Source organism: Budorcas taxicolor, chromosome 6 (genome assembly GCF_023091745.1).
Source record: "Budorcas taxicolor isolate Tak-1 chromosome 6, Takin1.1, whole genome shotgun sequence".
NCBI classification, from domain to species: Eukaryota; Metazoa; Chordata; class Mammalia; order Artiodactyla; family Bovidae; genus Budorcas; species Budorcas taxicolor.
Genome location: NC_068915.1, coordinates 57,870,681 through 57,889,415, shown reverse-complemented (window position 1 = coordinate 57,889,415; position 18,735 = coordinate 57,870,681). Strand labels below are relative to the sequence as shown.

At 47.1% G+C, this 18,735-nt stretch overlaps 1 protein-coding gene across 5 annotated transcripts in view; it reads right to left on the bottom strand.

Moving 5' to 3' along the window:
- Positions 1-18,735, bottom strand: part of TBC1D1 (TBC1 domain family member 1) — a 223,444-nt gene that overhangs the window by 4,071 nt on the left and 200,638 nt on the right. For 4 of the 5 annotated variants that reach the window (XM_052641622.1, XM_052641617.1, XM_052641621.1 and 1 more), the window contains 4 exons: positions 16,298-16,542; positions 15,192-15,351; positions 7,839-8,008; positions 1,043-1,216 (listed from right to left, as the gene is read on the bottom strand). In XM_052641622.1, the coding sequence (XP_052497582.1) occupies positions 1,043-1,216; positions 7,839-8,008; positions 15,192-15,351; positions 16,298-16,542 (749 nt within the window). Of the gene's footprint in view, positions 1-1,042; positions 1,217-3,141; positions 3,280-7,838; positions 8,009-15,191; positions 15,352-16,297; positions 16,543-18,735 lie in introns of those variants that run through there. The other variant, XM_052641620.1, reaches the window with a different exon arrangement.

The following is an 18,735-nucleotide window of genomic DNA, read 5'->3' as shown; positions in this document are numbered from 1 at the left end:
CCTGCTGCGAAGGGTACATTTTAGACAAAGGTTGACTGATTAAGCTCCCAAATGCTGGCCTCTCTCCCATCACTGCCAAGTTTGCATCTGCAAAGCAGTAACTTTTTAGGCAGAAAAAGAAGAGGCTTAGATCAGGACGGAAAGCTTATTCTAAGGACAGCCTAGAACACCACAGAATATATATTTTGAAAATAATACAAATTTTTCTCACCAGTGGCTCAAAAGTAATTTTTAAACCCCACCCCCACCCCCAGAAACACACATTTCCATAACGATAGCTGTACCAGCGATCAGCTCATGTCACTTAACAAGCAGATGGCACAGTTACTTTACTCCATCTGCTCGGTGGAGGGGTCGTGCGGGGCAGTAAGGTAATTTTCTGTCCTGTCACACAAATGAGGAAATCAGAGCAGGTGGGTGACGGTGGGGCGACACTGGGTCTGGCAAGGTCTGGCTCTCTGGTCTGCACCTCCGTGCTCACTCCCTCCTGCCCTCCAGCACAGGCGATCTGGGTCTGTCCCCGCCCACATTCATGCAGGCCAAGATGGAAAGTTCCGGAGGGGAGAATTGTGCCCTTCGTGAACCTAACCTTGGTATCTGCACCAAGGACTCACATTTACGATCGACAGCTCTGGTTTACTCTGTTACTCCTCACTTGATGTCACTCTGAGGACCTAGCTGGTTTTGCTCCTGGAAGCTCCTGCCTTTGATTCTCCCATCATTACTCAAAGCACAATGGCTGGCGTTTGGTTAATAGCACCAGAGCACCGTGGACCCAAGCTCAGCTCTTGGCACATCTCCTGAAAGGGTAAGTGTAGAAACAGTCTCTCAGAAAGTTCCAGGACAGTCTGACCTTAGCAAAGGATAATCTGTCTGCTCCCTAACAAACAGGAATAGCTCTCCTGGGCTACCTTTGATCCCAACTACAAACAGAGCAGAAAGGGCCTACAGCGGTGGGAAACTCGGCCTGCGGGGCCTCTGGTGAGTTAATGAACTACCACACACTCAAGGTTCAGGTGGCGGCCTTGCAAATATGCCCTACCTGCAGCTGTTCAAGGAGGTCAAGGTTCTGTTTGCGTAAGCTGCTGTTGGTCTTCTCTAATTTGTCCATTCTTTGGTTGTCACTGAGAGGAGAAGAATCAATAAGCTCTTCCTGAAGCACATGGTACTCAACTTCATAAGCTTGCAACTGTTTCGAGATGTCCGTCTCAAACACCTGCTTCACAGAAAAGTCATCAGGCATTGGAAATGAGAAAAACCACACACACACACACACACACACACACACACACACACACACACTCACACTCTCTCACACACATGTGACCATGTCAGTGGATATCCACTGAGCACCTAATGTTATTTAGTGATAAACACAGAATACTCTCTAAATGGAGAAGAGAATAATTTTACTTAGGAAGAGAGAATTTAAGAAGCATTTGGAAATAAACTGAGAGAAACAATAAGTATAGGGTGTCCGTGGTGGCTCAGTGGTGAAAGAATCCATCGGCCAATGCAGGAGACTTGGGTTTGATCCCTCAGTCAGAAAGATGCCCTGGAGAAGGAAATGGCAACCCAGCTCAATTGCCTGAGAAATCCCATGGACAGAGGAGCCTGGTGGGCTACAGTCCATGGGGCCACAAAGAGTAAGACATGTCTTAGTGACTCAACAACAACAATTGTCAGTGTAGGTCTTTGATGCCATTTTTCAAAGCCAAAACTTTATTTTTTAAAAAGCTTAAAGTTTCTTTTTGATTCTTATTTCAGTACTCAGATCTCTTTTCTCTGAAAATTCTATTAGATACATCAACTATGGGTCAACGACAGAATAAAACAAAAGAATCACAGCCCTACTTGCCCAGTCACCAGGTCAAAGTTTAATTATAGTTCAGCTGGGTTTTCAGAGTTACAAGAACAGCTAAGTAATGGAACTGTTTACTGAAAAACCCTTCTCTGCACATAAGAGATGAAGAAATGAGCCAAAACCCAAATGTCACCCACATAGATGAGTGAATACGAAACAATGCCTGACTTGCCTTTCTTCTCATAATAGTAACAGTCATGAAAAAAACCACTCGTGTGAAAAACAACCCCAAAGTGCACGAGTGAGTGAGCTGTTCATGTTTGTACTTTCTCTTGGTGAGTGAGCTGGACCGAGGCAGGGCCGAAGAGGGAAGGGATCCGAAGGCAGAGGCTGCTGCTGCCCCAGGCGTGAAACCCTGGCATACCTCTGAGAATTCAGTCACCACATAAGAAAAGCCAGCACGATCAGAACATGTTTAGAGAATGAAATTAGTATTTTCAAGAGCAGAAACTGCCTCTTCACAGCATTTCCTTAAGAAAGAAACTCCAACACAGTTAAAATCAATGAAAAACTCATTTCCCTTGATGGTATCCTCTTAGCATTTAAACATGAATGAGCCCTATCTTTCCTGAAATCAATTTTAAAACTCCATGTTTACTTTTTCACCATTCCCAGAAATTTTCTCTTCCTTGAGAAAAACTTTTCCGCTTCCTGGCTTTCAATTTAATTCAGTGGCTAATACTAATTAGGCACAAAGTCACTCCAGGACAAAAAAGCTACACATCTGATTTGTGACATGTGTGTGTGCACATGTGTAGTTGACTGTATTGATCTGATTCTCTCCTGTCCCTCAGAGTGACCCTGAGCTCAGCAGGGATTATCATCTCTATTCCACAGTCAAGAAAACTGACCCAGGAGCTTTCAGGCAGCCCTCTAATGGGAGCTTGGCTGGCAACTCCCTGAATGACCATGAACAAGTTACTTGACCTTTCCTGGCCTCAGTTCCTGGGCCCCCCCCCACCCCCCGGGGGTGATAACCCCTACCTCCCAGCATCTGTGGGAATCATGAGACACACACCTGGCAAGCTGAGCTAAGGGATCCGCTTCCCACACTTGTCACGAAACCCCTCACACCCAAGCTTGTGCTGCAACGAATGGCAGGCTGCCGCACCGTGGAGCTTCTGACCAGCTCAGCACAAAGGCCGCACACACGCAAACCAAGACACTCATGTGCAATCACAAATACAGTTCGGGAAAAACGGCACACGCACACACACGTCTCTTCTTTCACCCAGGTTTTTAAGTGAGCTCCTAACCTGGAACACCTGGGGATGAAACCTTGGGCCTTTGATGCAGAGGGGCTGAGGTCAAGGGTTCTCAGCTGTGCACAGGGTGGAGTGCTCTCGCAGGGCCCCGTTAATCCCGAGGAACCATCCCAGGTCACAGGCATCTCTGCTTAATTGCATCACCACCTCCTAGTGCCAAAACACACACAGCCTTGCAGTCATGCCCAGAAATGTATCCCCGACTGCGGCAGCATGCAGCTGGCAGTGACAGAGCCCTGGTCCTCCAAGGATGTTTTTTCACATTGCTGTATATTCTTCAAAACCGTAATTATAAATGGCTTTGTGGTATTCTATCAAGTTGATGCATCAATAATCATGTTAATCCAGTCATCGAATGTTGGCTATCTAGTTACTTGCAAGTTTCTGTTATAAATGACAATTCTAAACATCTTTGTATGTACTGCTTTTCCCATATTTTGGCTTATTTCCCAAGCATACATTCCAAGAAATGGGATTACTGAATCAAAGGATAGGAATATTTTACTGGCTCATGATACACACTGCCAAATTGCTTCCCAAATGGGAATAATCAACATACAATGCCACTAGCAACACTAAGAATGTGCCAGACACAGTACACCCTTGGAATTGGGTACTGGCATTAAAATGTTTCATTCTGTTAATCTAGGAAGGTAAAGAACTATACGTTATTTACATTTAAATTATGCACAAAGCTACATACTTCCCCAGCTATTATTAGTCTGCTCTATGAGTCTCCTTTAGTGAATTCCTTTCCATTCTTGGCTCATCTGCTATTGGAGACTCAGTGTCTTTTTCTCTCTGCTGTCTGTGGACACTACAATGAAGCCATCAACCTTGACGGGAACAGAACTAGTCACATACTTTCCACCCTCCCCACCCCCTGCCCCCCAGCTGGGGTGGGTGGGGGGAAGTCTCAATGGTGGAGCATCTGCCCAGGTATCAAAGGGGTTCAGTGTCTGTGGGGAATTTAAAAATAGTAATAAACCCAACTGAAAGTTGGTCTGCTTTTTATTATCACCACAATGCAAGCAATTCTCAACAATGCCAGGGGTAAAGGACGCCTCCCTGCCATATCCCTACCCTCTTGGTATGGCAGCGATTGGCCTTTTGATAAACTTTCAATGGCACAACCTGCCTGAGCTGCGAGGACTCCTCCCAAGGCAGAAGGGGCAGCCTCACCACTGTGATTCTGAAGAGCATCTTCTGAACAAGGGAGCTTTGGTAAGATGCCGGTTTCTCTCCTACCAGCTCAAGCAGAACCGAGACCTGTCTGGCGTGTTTACGATGGAGTCACCCACTGCAGCCTTTCCAAGGTGTGTGTGGCTACCCTGGGGATCTTGCTGAAAGGCAGATTCTGACTCAGCAGGTCTGGGGGGCGGGACTGGATTCTGTGTTAAGTTCTATGCAGTAGGACAGTGGTACTGGCCAGGAGCCCACGTGAGGCAGGGCCTGCAGGATGCTGAATGTGGGCTATGTGCTCCATCCTCCCAACCCCGCTCCCCTGCAATCTTCCTTGCACTGACCTGAGGCTGCAGGGCACGCCCTGTGATGAGACAGCCCTGACGTCCCTTCCCTTCCTTTCTGTTTATTCCCAGGGCTTCCCCCTTCCTGAGAGAGGGTTGTTAAGGCTTACATTCAACTGACAACTTTAAGTCACACTGAGCAGCTGCCCCAGAGCCCCAGAGCCCCTTGCCTGGGACCCTGTCAGCTCTGGGCCGGCCTCTCGGCGGCGGCTCTGAGCCTGTCTGTGTTGAGCGGGAGCTGCAGGGCCCTGTCCTTGGTGACTCTGCCCACCCTGGATGCAGACTGTGTCCCAGAGGCTCAAGTTGAGGTTTCCACAGAGAAGGCATTTAGTGAAACGCAGCTTGTCTATCTCAGGGGTGCACCTGGCTCCATCCTTTCACACACAGGACAATTAACTCAGCCACGTGCAAGGAACACAGTATCATTTCCACCCTGCAGGCTCTCCCAAGTTGTACCTCTAAGCTGAACTTGAGACTAGAGCACCCTCTGCAGGAAGCGGAGGGGCAGCGAGAAAACAAAGCTTGACAGCCCACAGAGGTCAAGTTCCAGATGGACCGTGTGGGAGGGGAGAAGGGCCGAGAGCTGCCTGGTACCGTGAATCTGGTTTCCCAGCGAGACCTGTGACAGGCTGAAAACCTGGACCTCAGAAGCAGGTGCTGTGTCCCTACATGCCACATCCAATCCCCCACCTCCCCTCAAGAAAGCTGAAGCCGTGCCTAGAACGTCTCTCATCCCTGTGGCTTTGCACGTGCTCTAACTGCGGGACAGTTGACTGCAGCCCGTGCGCCAGGGCTGTCCCACCGCACGCTCTGCAAACAAAGCTTTATTGCAGCACAGTCACTTCACTCCACACGCACACTGGCTCTGGCCACTTTCAGGCTCCAGAGACTGAGCTTACCTCACATGACCTTATGGCCCACAAAGCCTGAAACACTTTCTCCCTGGCCCTGTGCAATAAAGCTTTGTGACCCCATGGACTGCAGCCTGCCATGCTCCTCTGTCCATGCGACTTTCCAGGCAAGAGTACTAGAGTGGAGTGCCATTGCCTCCTCCTAGAAAAGGCCTGGCTGAACCCAATTCCCTCAGCTCCCTGCCAGGCCTGCTCACTGCTCACTCCTTGCATAGCCTGCTCCTGCAGCCCTTGCACACACACTCCTGGAACTCCCACCACACTTGCAGTCACTGTGTTACACACTCCTTTTCTGCACAGGATGGGCCCTGGTGTCCCAGAGTCGACTACACTCTTGGTTCTGCCACCCTACACAGGGTGCTGGGCATTTACTCCCTCTGTGCCCAGTGTCCCAGCAATGAAAATGAAGATTAGGAAGCCATACACTGTGCCCAAGAGTTGTTAGGGAGCCGATGGACTAAGAGATTACCAAGCTCAAAACATGCACCTAAAATAACCCAGGTACACACACACACACAACTGTCCTCTCTCCACGCTGTGACCATTTCTATTCTTCCAACATTTAAAGAACATCCTCACATCCTAGTGAGTATCCTTTAGAGAAGAGGGGAGGAAAACGGGATTTTTTTTTTTTTTCCTGGGGCTCAATATCCAGAAGGTAATAACATCAGCAAGGCTGCCCGCCTTTGAGCCCAGGCAGCAGGTCAAGGTGGTCACTGGCACAGACTTGGGTTTAGGGAACCAAGGCTCTTGCGTTCGCCCCAGCAGCCAAAACACAGAAGGATGTACAATGAATACTCTGAAAGACAGTAAATGCCCAGCAAGGCCAGAAAGGAAAGTATCACAGGGTGGAGGATTCTGTCTTAATGGACAATACTGGAAAACTCTGATTAAACGATACCTGGAGGCACTTGGTGGAGCTGAGTAGTTGCTAAAGCATTTGCCATGAGAGAGCCTCAGTCTGAAACAACACCTTTCCACTTCTTGGCCATGTGACTGTGGGCCAGCTAATTAACCACTCTGAACCCTAGGTTTCTCATGAGTTAAAACCAGCTGTCTTCTCAGGAGGTCATGACTGAATAAGCTCAGGTGTGCATATGCACAGTTGCTCAGAACTTGGCAAAAAGTAGGGCGTCAATAAGTCAGAGCAATTCACACTGAGAGGAAGGCGCCAGGGAAGTAAAAAAGAAAGTGCAGAGCTGAAAAGCACTGCTCCTTTACATAAGTAAATGAAATGTGCAGAGACCCAAAGCAGCACCGGGGCAAAACCCTCTCTCTCAGGCCAGACGTGCCTCCTTTTCTGGGTTCAGCACCGAAGGAGGAGCAGCAAATGGAACCACAAACTGCTGCGTGTGTGCGTGCAGCCCATCACTCTCAGATGAGCAGGAATTCTCACACTTTTAAAAAACATATCTTTATTTCACTATTGGCTTTAACATAATTGCTCTAAGTGTTGGGCTTATGAGAGGCCCGGCCGCTGAGTCTGCAGCGGCCCAGTGCTGAGATCCCTTCCGCAGCACTCAGCCATCTGGCCTCAGGACACTCTCAAGGGTGACCTCACCTTCTGCAAGGCAGCTCAGTCCTGCATGGTCAGCAATCATTACTGGAAGAGTCTTCCTGACACAGAGTCAAAATCTGCTCCCACTCCTACCCCAGACCATTTAACAACTGGTCAAGCTGCAGTTCCCAAGTCACTTCATTCTCAACCTCTTAACATTTCAGAGAGTGATACCTGCATACATGCAATTCTACTGCACACAGAAACCAGAGGTATGGGACCACAGATGTGGAACTGAATACTATTCACAAACACACACACCATGAAACAAACTTATAGAATATACACTCTTTATCACAACTTCATAGCAAGATATTTTAGAAGATTCCAATTAATGCCATTCAGCACAAAAATCAAAGCACTCATTTTACAAAAGCCTACAAGGAATAAAAGCTATGAATTTTGGAAGAACAAACGATGAGGGGCGAAGCCTCTTAACTGTAAGAAATTACAGTTACAATTCTTACAAACTGTAAGAAACTGTGCTCGGTGTCATACTCATAACACATGCACACTCAGACACACACTTAGTCATGGAGCAAGGCCTTGAGCTGTGCCTCCTACAAGCTACTCAGGACTTGGTAGGTCCTGAGAGGTAGGAAACAGAGGGAGGGAGGGGGGCAGAGAAAGAGAAAGAAAAGGAAGGAAGGAAGAAATTCAGCTTCTGCACATCCAGGATTACGGAGCTTCTGGAGGGTCCAGACTGAACCATACCTGACTGATAGTCTTCTCCATCTGCACCAAGCCCAGGTTGGGTAGTGTGCTTTTTATAAAGTCAACTATGGTTTCTAGGTTTTCATGCTGCAGAATCAAGGGCTTATGGCTTCCCAGCAGACTTAGAGCCACTTTAAATATGACCTCTGATCCCTGAAGAAAGATCATATCTGGGAAAACAAAGAAAAGCCAGAGGTTAATACGGACTCAGTTGCTGATAAAATGACACACTGTCCCCTTTCACACACTGAAAAGCAGGACAGTGGGAAACACAACCCTAAATTAGAAGATCCTGATATTTCAGATAGGGTTGTCAAGATAATACTAAGAAAACAATGTATGCAAACATACTGCTAAAATTTTGTCACAGATTCAGATCTTTTTTTCACTCCAAAAATATACTGAATTCAAACATGCTTCAAAAGTTGAACTGTGAAAAAGAAATTTTTAATTAGTCTGTTTTTCCAGAAATTCTCTGGATTTCAAAGGAGTTATTACTAAAACACATGTTTTCATGGGTAAAACAAAGATTTGTATACTCTACCCTAATTACTGATGCTGCAAGTGAAAAACATGCCTATTTCCTCTGCTTTGAAATAAGGAGTTTAGTGATGTAAAGATCTTTAAAAACTTAAAAAGCCTACACCATTGCAAAAGTACATTATTAAAAACAAGTGGAAACAGTGTCAGACTTTATTTTTTTGGGCTCCAAAATCACTGCAGACAGTGACTGCAGCTATGAAATTGAAAGACGCTTACTCCTTGGAAGGAAAGTTATGACCAACCTAGATAGCATATTCAAAAGCAGAGACATTACTTTGCCAACAAAGGTCTGTCTACTCAAGGCTATGGTTTTTCCAGTAGTTATGTATGGATGTGAGAGTTGGACTGTGAAGAAAGCTGAGTGCCGAATAATTGATGCTTTTGAACTATGGTGTTGGAGAACACTCTTGAGAGTCCCTTGGACTGCAAGGAGATCAGTCCTGGGTGTTCTTGGGAAGGAATGATGCTAAAGCTGAAATTCCAGTACTTTGGCCGCCTCATGCGAAGAGTTGACTCATTGGAAAAGACTCTGATACTGGGAGAGATGGGGGCAGGAGGAGAAGGGGACAACAGAGGATGAGATGGCTGGATGGCATCACTGACTTCATGGACGTGAGTCTGAGTGAACTCCGGGAGCTGGTGATGGATAGGGAGGCCTGGCGTGCTGCAATTCATGGGGTCGCAAAGAGTCAGACACGACTGAGCAACTGAACTGAACTGAACTGAAATACTGCTTGTTTAATTTATATGCAGAGTACATCATGAGAAATGCCGGGCTAGATGAAGCACAAGCTGGAATCAAGATTGCTGGGAGAAATATCAATAACCTCAGATATGCAGATGACATCACCCTTATGGCAGAAAGTGAAGAACTAAAGAGCCTCTTGATGAAAGTGAAAGAAGAGGGTGAAAAAGTTGACTTAAAGCTCAACATTCAGAAAACTAAGATCATGGCATCTGGTCCCATCACTTCATGGCAAATAGATGGGGAAACAATGGAGAGAGTAAGAGATTTTTATTTTGGGGAGCTCCAAGCTGGTTTTAGAAAAGGCAGAGGAACCAGAGATCAAATTGCCAACATCTGCTGGATCATTGAAAAAAAGCAAGAGAGTTCCAGAAAAACATCTATTTCTGCTTTATTGACTATGCCAAAGCCTTTGACTGTGTGGATCACAATAAACTGGAAAATTCTGAAAGAGATGGGAATACCAGACCACCTGATCTGCCTCTTGAGAAACCTGCATGCAGGTCAAGAAGCAACAGTCAGAACTGGACATAGAACAACAGACTGGTTCTAAATAGGAAAAGGAGTATGTCAAGGCTGTATATTGTCACCCTGCTTATTTAACTTCTATGCAGAGTACATCATGAGAAACACTGGGCTGGAGGAAGCACAAGCTGGAATCAAGATTGCTGGGAGAAATATCAATAACCTCAGATATGCAGATGACACACCCTTATGGCAGAAAGTGAAGAGGAACTAAAAAGCCTCTTGATGAAAGTGAAAGAGGAGAGTGAAAGAGCTGGCTTAAAGCTCAACATTCAGAAAACGAAGATCATGGCATCTGGTCCCATCACTTCATGGGAAATAGATGGGGTACAGTGGAAACAGTGGCTGACTTTATTTTCGGGGGCTCCAAAATCACTGCAGATGGTGACTGCAGCCATGAATTAAAGATGCTTACTCCTGGGAAGGAAAGTTATGACCAACCTAGATAGTATATTAAAAAGCAGAGGCATTACTTTGCCAACAAAGGTCCATCTAGTCAAGGCTATAGTTCTTCCAGTGGTCATGTATGGATGTGAGAGTTGGACTATAAAGAAAGCTGAGTGCTGAAGAATTGATGCTTCTGAAGTGTGGTGTTGGAGAAGACTCTTGAGAGTCCCTTGGACTGCAAGGAGATCCAACTAGTTCATCCTAAATTAGATCAGTCCTGGCTGTTCACTGGAAGGACTGATGTTGAAGCTAAAACTCTAATACTTTGGCCACCTGATGTGAAGAGCTGACTCATTTGAAAAGACCTTGATGCTGGGAAAGATTGAGGGCAGGAGGAAAAGGGGACAACAGAGGATGAGATGGTTGGATGGCATCACCGACTCAATGGACATGGGTTTGGGTGGACTCCAGGAGTTGGTGATGGACAGGGAGGCCTGGTGTGCTGCAGTTCATGGGGTTGCAAAGAGTTGGACACAACTGAACTGAAAATCACTGCAGATAGTGGTTGCAGCTGCAAAATTAAAAGATGCTTGCTCTTTGGAAGAAAAGCTATGACTAACCTAGACAGCATATTAAAAATCAGAGACATTACTTTATCAACAAAGATCCGTCTAGTCAAAGCTATGGTTTTTCCAGTACTCATGTATGGATGTGAGAGCTGGACTATAAAGAAAGCTGAGCACCAAAGAACTGATGCTTTTGAACTGTGGTGTTGGAGAAGACATTTGAGAGTCCCTTGGACTGACTGCAAGGAGATCCAACCAGTCCATCCTAAAGGAAATCAGTCCTGAATAGTCATTGGAAGGACTGATGCTGAAGCTGGAGCTCCAATACTTTGGCCACCTGATGTGAAGAACCGACTCCTTGGAAAAGACGCTGATGCTAGGAAAGATTGAAGGCGGGAGGAGAAGGGGACGACACAGGATGAGATGGTTGGATGGCATCACCGATGCAATGGACATGAGTCTGAGCAAGCTCCGGGAGTTGGTGATGGACAGGGAGGCCTGGCGTCCTGCAGTCCATGGGGCTGCAAAGAGTCAGACACAACAGAGCAACTGAACTGAACTGAATGAAATAAAAAATTTTTTTCACTCTGAAGAATTCAAAGAACTTTATCAGAGTTATTTTCTAGTTCTTGCCATTTTTTCCCTTAGAATGGCTGGCAAATGCTAACAATTCCCACATCGACTATGCACAGAGGGGAGGCAAGCGGCCCCTCAGTTAGCCCACCCTCCCTCTCCCTTTCCCAGAGGTGAAGCCATTCAAAAAAGAGACTCCAATGCCCTGGGGCTCAAGTATAGAACTAGTAATTCACTGTTGGGTGACTAAGTTTGGGAAAGTGACCTAACAACTGGAATAATAATGTAAGAAGAAATAGACTTTTAAAAGACAGGGACATAAATCTAATTAGAGGCAAAAAATTTTCTTTTTTTAAGGTGGGGGGAGCTGCAGGTGAATGGAAGAGACAAGGCAGCTATAAATGCCATCAAGTGAAGGAGGACAGAAGCAGGGGAGAGAGTGTGCCCCAGACCTTGAAGAACCCATAGAAACTCCCCAGATAAGGAATCAGGGAGAAATATGCTCAGCAGAAGGCAAAGCAGGTGGAAATGCAGACAGGGGTGAAAGCACACAGGAGCCTGGAAGAGCAGGTAAGGTGGGAGTACCTTATTCTCCCTCCAGAAAGTTCAAAAATTAAGGAACTTTTAATTAATAGTACAGAAAATGTTACCTATATACCCACTGCCCCAATCCAGCTATTATCATTTCTGCCCATCTCCCAATCCTTTATACACTTACAGACTGGAATTTAAAAAACAACAACAACACAATAATCTCCTTGGAAAAGTGAGTTGATTTTCTGCATTTGAACATCCCTGCATGAGGAAGTGAGCTGTGAAGGCTTCCAGCAGTGTGGCAGGCGCCCCGCTCACCACCTCATGGCCAACTCTCCTTTTTTGAGCCACCAACAAAACAGGCAAAGGGGTTTAGCTGGCAGGAGAGGGAACCTAACATTCAGCTGACTCCACCACGTTGCAAACTGCTTGCTGAGAACACTGCAAATAACTACTTTGCTTTGAAGACACTTCAGCAGCCCTGTATCATGTTAACCTGTATGGGCACTCTATTTGAAACTCCCCACAAAATAGAAGTTCAATTTTCCTGTGGGGGGAAATGATTGACTCCAGGCACATGGCCAATTAGGTGGACTTGCCCTGTATCTCTTTTGCAGCCACCTTCGTCTTAGTCTAGGGCAATCCCTCTCCTGCACTTTCTCTGGGAGGCTGCAGTCCTCCCACGGTGACCCCCCACAGCCTACCAGGATCGGGCAGGAGGGAGATGAACGAGGACAACAGCCTGGCTGCAGAACAACCGCACAGATTCTGTGAACACTCGCTTCTTCACCACGGCATCATGTTACCCGGAAGAGCTGTTTTTCCAGGCCATCCAAACAACCTTGTTTTCCAATCTCTTTTAGTCCTGAAGCCTCTCAGAATCCTTCCCTACATTACAGGTGGCTTTTGTGTTTTTGCCAAACTTTCAGTTTTTATATTCCACCTCCTCTCTCATCTAACTTGGCAGAATGCCCTACAGAAAACTTCTGGAGCCTAATAATAGCACAGCTGCCACCTCCAGCAGGAGCAAGAATGGTCCTATTTTTCAGACTTTTCCCCCAAGGTAGATGTTAGAAGATGAAAAGAACAAGCATCTCTCCCAGGAGGGCCCCTCTGCACCCAAAGAGGAAAAATACAGGAGGGGGCGATTTCACATTATGTGACATCCAGACAGAAGGACTGACGCCCAGGCTCATCACAGCTCGACGTGAAGGTCGAGCACAGGCATCACTGGCAGCTGTCCCTCCAAGTAGTGTATACTTAATTAGAGATAGAAAGTAAACTGAAAGTGCTGGCTACTCAGTCGTGTTCAACTCTTTGCAACCCCATGGACTGTAGCCACCAGGCTCCTCTGTCCATGGGATTCTCCAGGCAAGAATACTGGAGTGGGTTGCCATGCCCTTCTCCAGGGGATCTTCCCAACTGAGGGACTGAACCCAGGTTTCCCCCATTGCCCCACTGCAGGCAGATTCTTTACCAGCCTGAGTCACAACTATTAACCTATATATGGGCTATGTTGACTGCAAACTGAGATAGATTCCTTTACTTACATATAAAATGCTGCTGCTAAATCGCTTCAGTCATGTCTGACTCTGTGCGACCCCAAACATGGCAGCCCACCAGGCTCCTCTCCGTCCCTGGGATTCTCCAGGCAAAAACACTGGAGTGGGTTGCCATTTCCTTCTCCAATGCATGAAAGTGAAAAGTGAAAGTGAAGTCGCTCAGTCATGTCTGACTCTTCGAGACCCCATGGACTGCGGCCCACCAGGCTCCCCCGTCCATGGGATTTTCCAGGCAAGAGTACTGGAGTGGGCTGCCATTGCCTTCGCCGATATAAAATGCTGAGTAGTTAACAAAAGTTCACATGTTTTGAGGTTTATCCAGGCCTAAATGCCTATAATGAAATGGGCCTCAGACCAAAAAAGCCTACTGTGTTTGAATGGTAGGCTTTGGGATTTAAAATGAAGCTATCCACTATCATGGAGCTAAGTCACCCATGCTAAATACAGAAACGGTTTTTTAAAAACCTGTCTTTTCTAGGAAACCTACTAATACAATGGTTCATTTTTAAGTATTAATAGAGGAAATAGTGACATCACAAGACAACGCTGCCCTGAGTCCCCACGTCCTGCCTATAATCTCAGGAGCTCTGAGCCCTTTAGCCAGCGGGACATGGGGTTGGCGGGATCCACGAATCACAGACACTGGCATTATCATGCATAATGTATGAGAAACCCCGAGACTCACCTCTGCCTGCACAGTACGGAGAAGACGACCCTGCTTTTTGTGGCTTTAGCTTTATTTAGGAAGTCATTAGGATGAGCTTATGCTCTAGAGCCCAGGAATTGCAGCTACTAAAGCCCGCACACCCTAGAGCCTGTGCTCCACAAGAAAAACCACAAGGAGAAGCCTGTGTACCACAGCTAGAGAGTAGACCCTACTCACCCCAACCAGAGAAAAGCCTGCACAGCAACGGAGACCCAGCACAACCAACAAATACATACGTAAAGTTAAAAAAAAAAAAAAGCACAGGTGTTTAAGTTGTCAAGTGACTCAATAGAAATGGTACTAAAAACCACTCGGTATGTGATGATGATCAGTTCTTTAATAACCACTTTCTCCACAATAAACAAATAAAAAGAACTGTCAGAGTCACCACTTCATCCTGAAGCAGGGAAGCACACTGGACTGGAGCTGACTATTCACAGCGCCTCACTCAGCTGCTATCCCTGCCACGTCAAGGCAGACTTTCACATTTTTAAGTTTTAATTTCTTTAAACTGAAGCATAATTGACAAGGCAGTTTTGAGACTTTACATGTGAACACTTATTTAACTTTGACAGAGGCAATCTTCTTGAAAAGTAAATTGAGAAAAGGGGAGATGGTTTGAAATGTGACCCACCTATGGTCACAAGGACAGACAAATGGGAAGCTGAGGTGGGGGCGTGTGAGACCAGACCGTGAGTCAGTGATACGGAGGAGCTTTCTAGAGCTGGGCAGCAGAGGAAGCCAAGTAGAGCCAAGGGCAGAAGAGGAGAGAGGAGGCGGAGGAAGAGGAGATGCAGAGGAAACCCAGAAAGAAGAGTGGCCCAGAAGTCCCCGGCTGGGAAGTCCTGAGGCGCTGTCACTGAGCAAGCCCTGGGCCAGAGAGGTGGAGGAAGACAATTCAGGAGAAATGTCTCTGGACCATGCGCCCGGCTCCCTGGTCTAGCCTTCAGGACATTTGCTCCAATGAGAGTCTGGCAGGAGGAAATCGGACCTTACTCCCACAAGAAGGCATCGAGGGGCGGCCCTGATCATCAGAAATCAAGCAGGTCCTGAAACTCAAGAGAACTCAACCTCCTCACTAAATGAAAATGACAACATCCTGTTCCTGCAGATACAGGTCTGCAAATAAGAACCATCACCATGGAGAAACCACACCCGGTTCCCATCGAACCTGAGAACCCAGGTTCTGCAAGCAGCCTCACACACACTCACCAAAGACTCTGGCGACGAAGCCCAGGGGGAACTGTGAGGCGAACACGGTGAGGAACCAGGGCGCGGCGTAGAGGCTGGGGCCGATCTCGTGCTCCTCCAGGTGGTTGTAGAGGTCCCTGTGGTAGTCGTGGAGCAGCCTCGAAAGCTGGTACATCTGGATCTGCAGGAACACACACAGGGTCTCAGGGAGGCAGCAGCCTCCACCCCCACTCGGAGGGGAAAGAGAAGGACCACGAGGCTGCACGTGGCTCCCTAGACCCTGGCCTCAGTTCTCTCGTGTCCAACCAGGGCTGCTGCCACAAGGCTGGGGCTGGCCGGCACTCAGGGCAGGGCTCCTCAGCTAAGAGACGTTCCACATCTGTCTCAGGAAAATGATCTGTAAGTCCTCTTACAAATACACGTTATTAGCAAAACTCAAAGCTAGGGGAGTTGGGGATAAGAAGCCAGCCTCTCGCAGAGAGTAAAGCGGCAGGGAAGCATTCTGTAGCAGGATGCTACTGAACCTGTTCCCTTAGTAAGTTCCGGCTGAATCCCCCCCAACCCCTCAAGAGGCAGGACAAGTGTGACTTCTTCAGATTTATAACACAGGCGAGTTACAGTAAGATGACAAGGGTTTACCTCAAGATGGAGAAAATAACTTTTCCAACTGGGCTAGACCCAGGGTGGCAGGGGCTCAGGCATGGGGGTGGGGGGTCCCTGGCAGAGGAACCAGCAAATACACTGGGAGGTGGGAATCAGACTACCTGAAGGTGGATTCAAAGAGAAAAGGTAAAAGGAAGGGCCCTGGAGTCAGACAGGCCTGGGTTTACATCCCAGCTCTGCCACCTGCTACTGTGTGACCGGCTCAGATTATTTACTATGTAACTTGTCTGAGCCTCAGCTTTCCTGTCTATAAGATGGGATCAGCGCTGCCTTCCTGAGGGTGGAGGAGGTGAATGCGCGTGAACCACCTGGTGCAAAGCTAGCACAGAGTAAGTTCTCAGCAGTGACAAACGCTACAGTGGTAACTGATGGTGGGAAATTTCCTTAGATACACTCGGAAAGGGATCATAAACATGTTTATTTTAGCATTTAACTTTATCATAGGCAGAAGGAAGGCTTTCTACCTGTAAAATAATCATGTCCGGCCGATATTGTTTCCGCAGTCCCATGTCAAACATCAGAAACTTGAGCATGTTAAACGCCTCTTCTTCACCCATATGAAGCAGCAGGATGCCTGCTACAAAGCTGAGACCTTGGCAATAGCCCACTTCTTGGTCTAGAAGCGAGTAGGCCTTCAGGATGTTGTAAAGTGACAGCTGCCCTGCTCCTAGCTGAGCAGAGTAGTACGGATGTGTTGGAAAGGTTCGCCCTGTAAAAACAAAACACGTTAGCTGTAATTTTTAAAAAGGAAAGTCTATGGAACCAGAAATCCAATGTGCTTCAAGTTAAAGCAACAGATCTTTACAAGTGGGATCATGTCATATATTAGCTCTGTAAACAAAGTCAGCTGGTTGTGCTTGGAACAACTTTTTGTTCTTTGCAATTAAAAAACCAGCAATTAATCATGCTTTCAGGTGAAAGAAATGAGAACCACCTTCAGGCCTGCAGATATTTGGGTTTCAATCTATAAAAGAAAGAAAACTGTGCATCCTCTCAACAGGCATCTGCTCTCCAGAGACCTGTGGTTCTCAACTGCACCCCATGCCAGCACCATCGCCCTGCCCCACCACGCCCTAATCCGCTCTCCCCAGATTACTTGCTTCCCTGCAAGTGCTTCACACAACTCACACATTTCTACACAGTAAGTCCCCTACATACAAATGAGTTCCATTTCGAGACAGCGTACATAAGTTCAATTTGTTTGTAAGTCCAACAAAGTTAGTCTAGGTCCCCAACTAACACTATCGGCTGTACAGTGCCGTACTATAATAGGTGTATAAATTTTCACAGAAATAATGAACAAAAGCCAAACATTTTAAATCTGACAGTGCAGTACCTTGAAAAGTACAGTGTAAGAGCTGGCATACAAGGGCTGCCACTGAGTGAACAGGCAGGAGGAGTTACTGACTGGAGGAGGGAGAGGAGGTGGGAGATGGCAGAGCTAAAGGACCGTCAGTAACAGGAGATGCAGGGCAAGCTGCAGTTTCACTCACGGCTGACACTGATGGTTCAGGTTCTGGTTCCTCACTTGAACCAGATCCACATCTAAATCTTTGAAAGTTCATAACTTGAAGCTTCGTATATGGGTGACTTACTGTACTTTTAAACCATAGGCAGTACTCTGATACACACTGGGGAGCAGCAGGCATTTTCTTTTATACAAAACAGTCGCCTCTCAAAAAGAGGTTAAAATAAAATGCTCTCAACATCCTGATTTTCACAAAAAAGCTGGTACTCAGACAAAATGGAAAGATTTCTTTTGTTCAGGAGGCCTGTGAGGTTGATGCCTGTCAAATCCCACCTCCCCGTCCCATTCTGGAATGTGACTGATGGGGAAGTGTGTTTCCAGGGAGCAGAAAAGGGCCTGAAGAAAGAGATGCTCAGTTGAGGCCACGCATGGACCCAGGTGAGAATTAATGGCCTCATCAAAGGCAGACGTGCACCAAAGCCACGAGGAAAACGTGCACCTTGATTATTCGGTCTCCGCAAAGGGAGGAAGATACATTCCAGTGTTCTTCCCCAGCCCTGTGAGAAAGCATTTCATCAACCCAGATTGGTTTGCTGCTGCTGCTAGGTCGCTTCAGTCGTGTTCGACTTTGTGCGACCCCACAGACAGCAGCCTACCAGGCTCCCCTGTCCCTGGGATTCTCCAGGCAAGAACACTGGAGTGGGTTGCCATTTCCTTCTCCAATGCATGAAAGTGAAAAGTGAAAGAGAAGTCGCTCAGTCGTGTCCGACTCTGATCGGGTTACCTGAACTTAATTTAAGTGAAAGTGTTAGTTGCTCAGTTGTGTCCGACTCTGCAACCCCATGGACTGTAGCCCATCACGCTCCATGGGATTTCCCAGGGAAGAATATGATTTATGAGGACAGCAACAGCCTTTTCTGATTTCCTGTCCTGTGTTCATCTCTTTCCTGCTGCTCTACCTCTCCCCGCAGCAAACCTTCCCCAAACACGCCCTGCACACATTACCCCACTGCGGGAAAGCCATCAGCGGGCCCCTGTGGGGCTCCACGCGCTCCCATCCTCGCCTACCCTCCTGGCCTCACGCTCTGCTGCAGGGTTAACCTGGGAACAGCTCTTCCCACCCAGTTCCATGGAGTGGGAGCACAGTGCATTTCTGCCCTGTCCTGCCCGCACCCATCCCCAGCTCTCTTTGGGTCTCCAACAGGAAAGGGTGGCAGAATACACAGGAGTTGTGTGATGTGGAGGAACACCAGGAAAGGTTTAATTATTTTTAAATTTGATCTGTCAGTGTTACCATTTTTGCTCATCAGTCACCTTCTCATATTAGAGAAGGGCCCCCCCCACCTCCTGATCTTTAGTTATTAGCCCAACCAGCCAAATCTTCCCTGTTGCAGAGTCTTAGGGACCGGCCCTGATGTTCTTGATGAAGGAAAG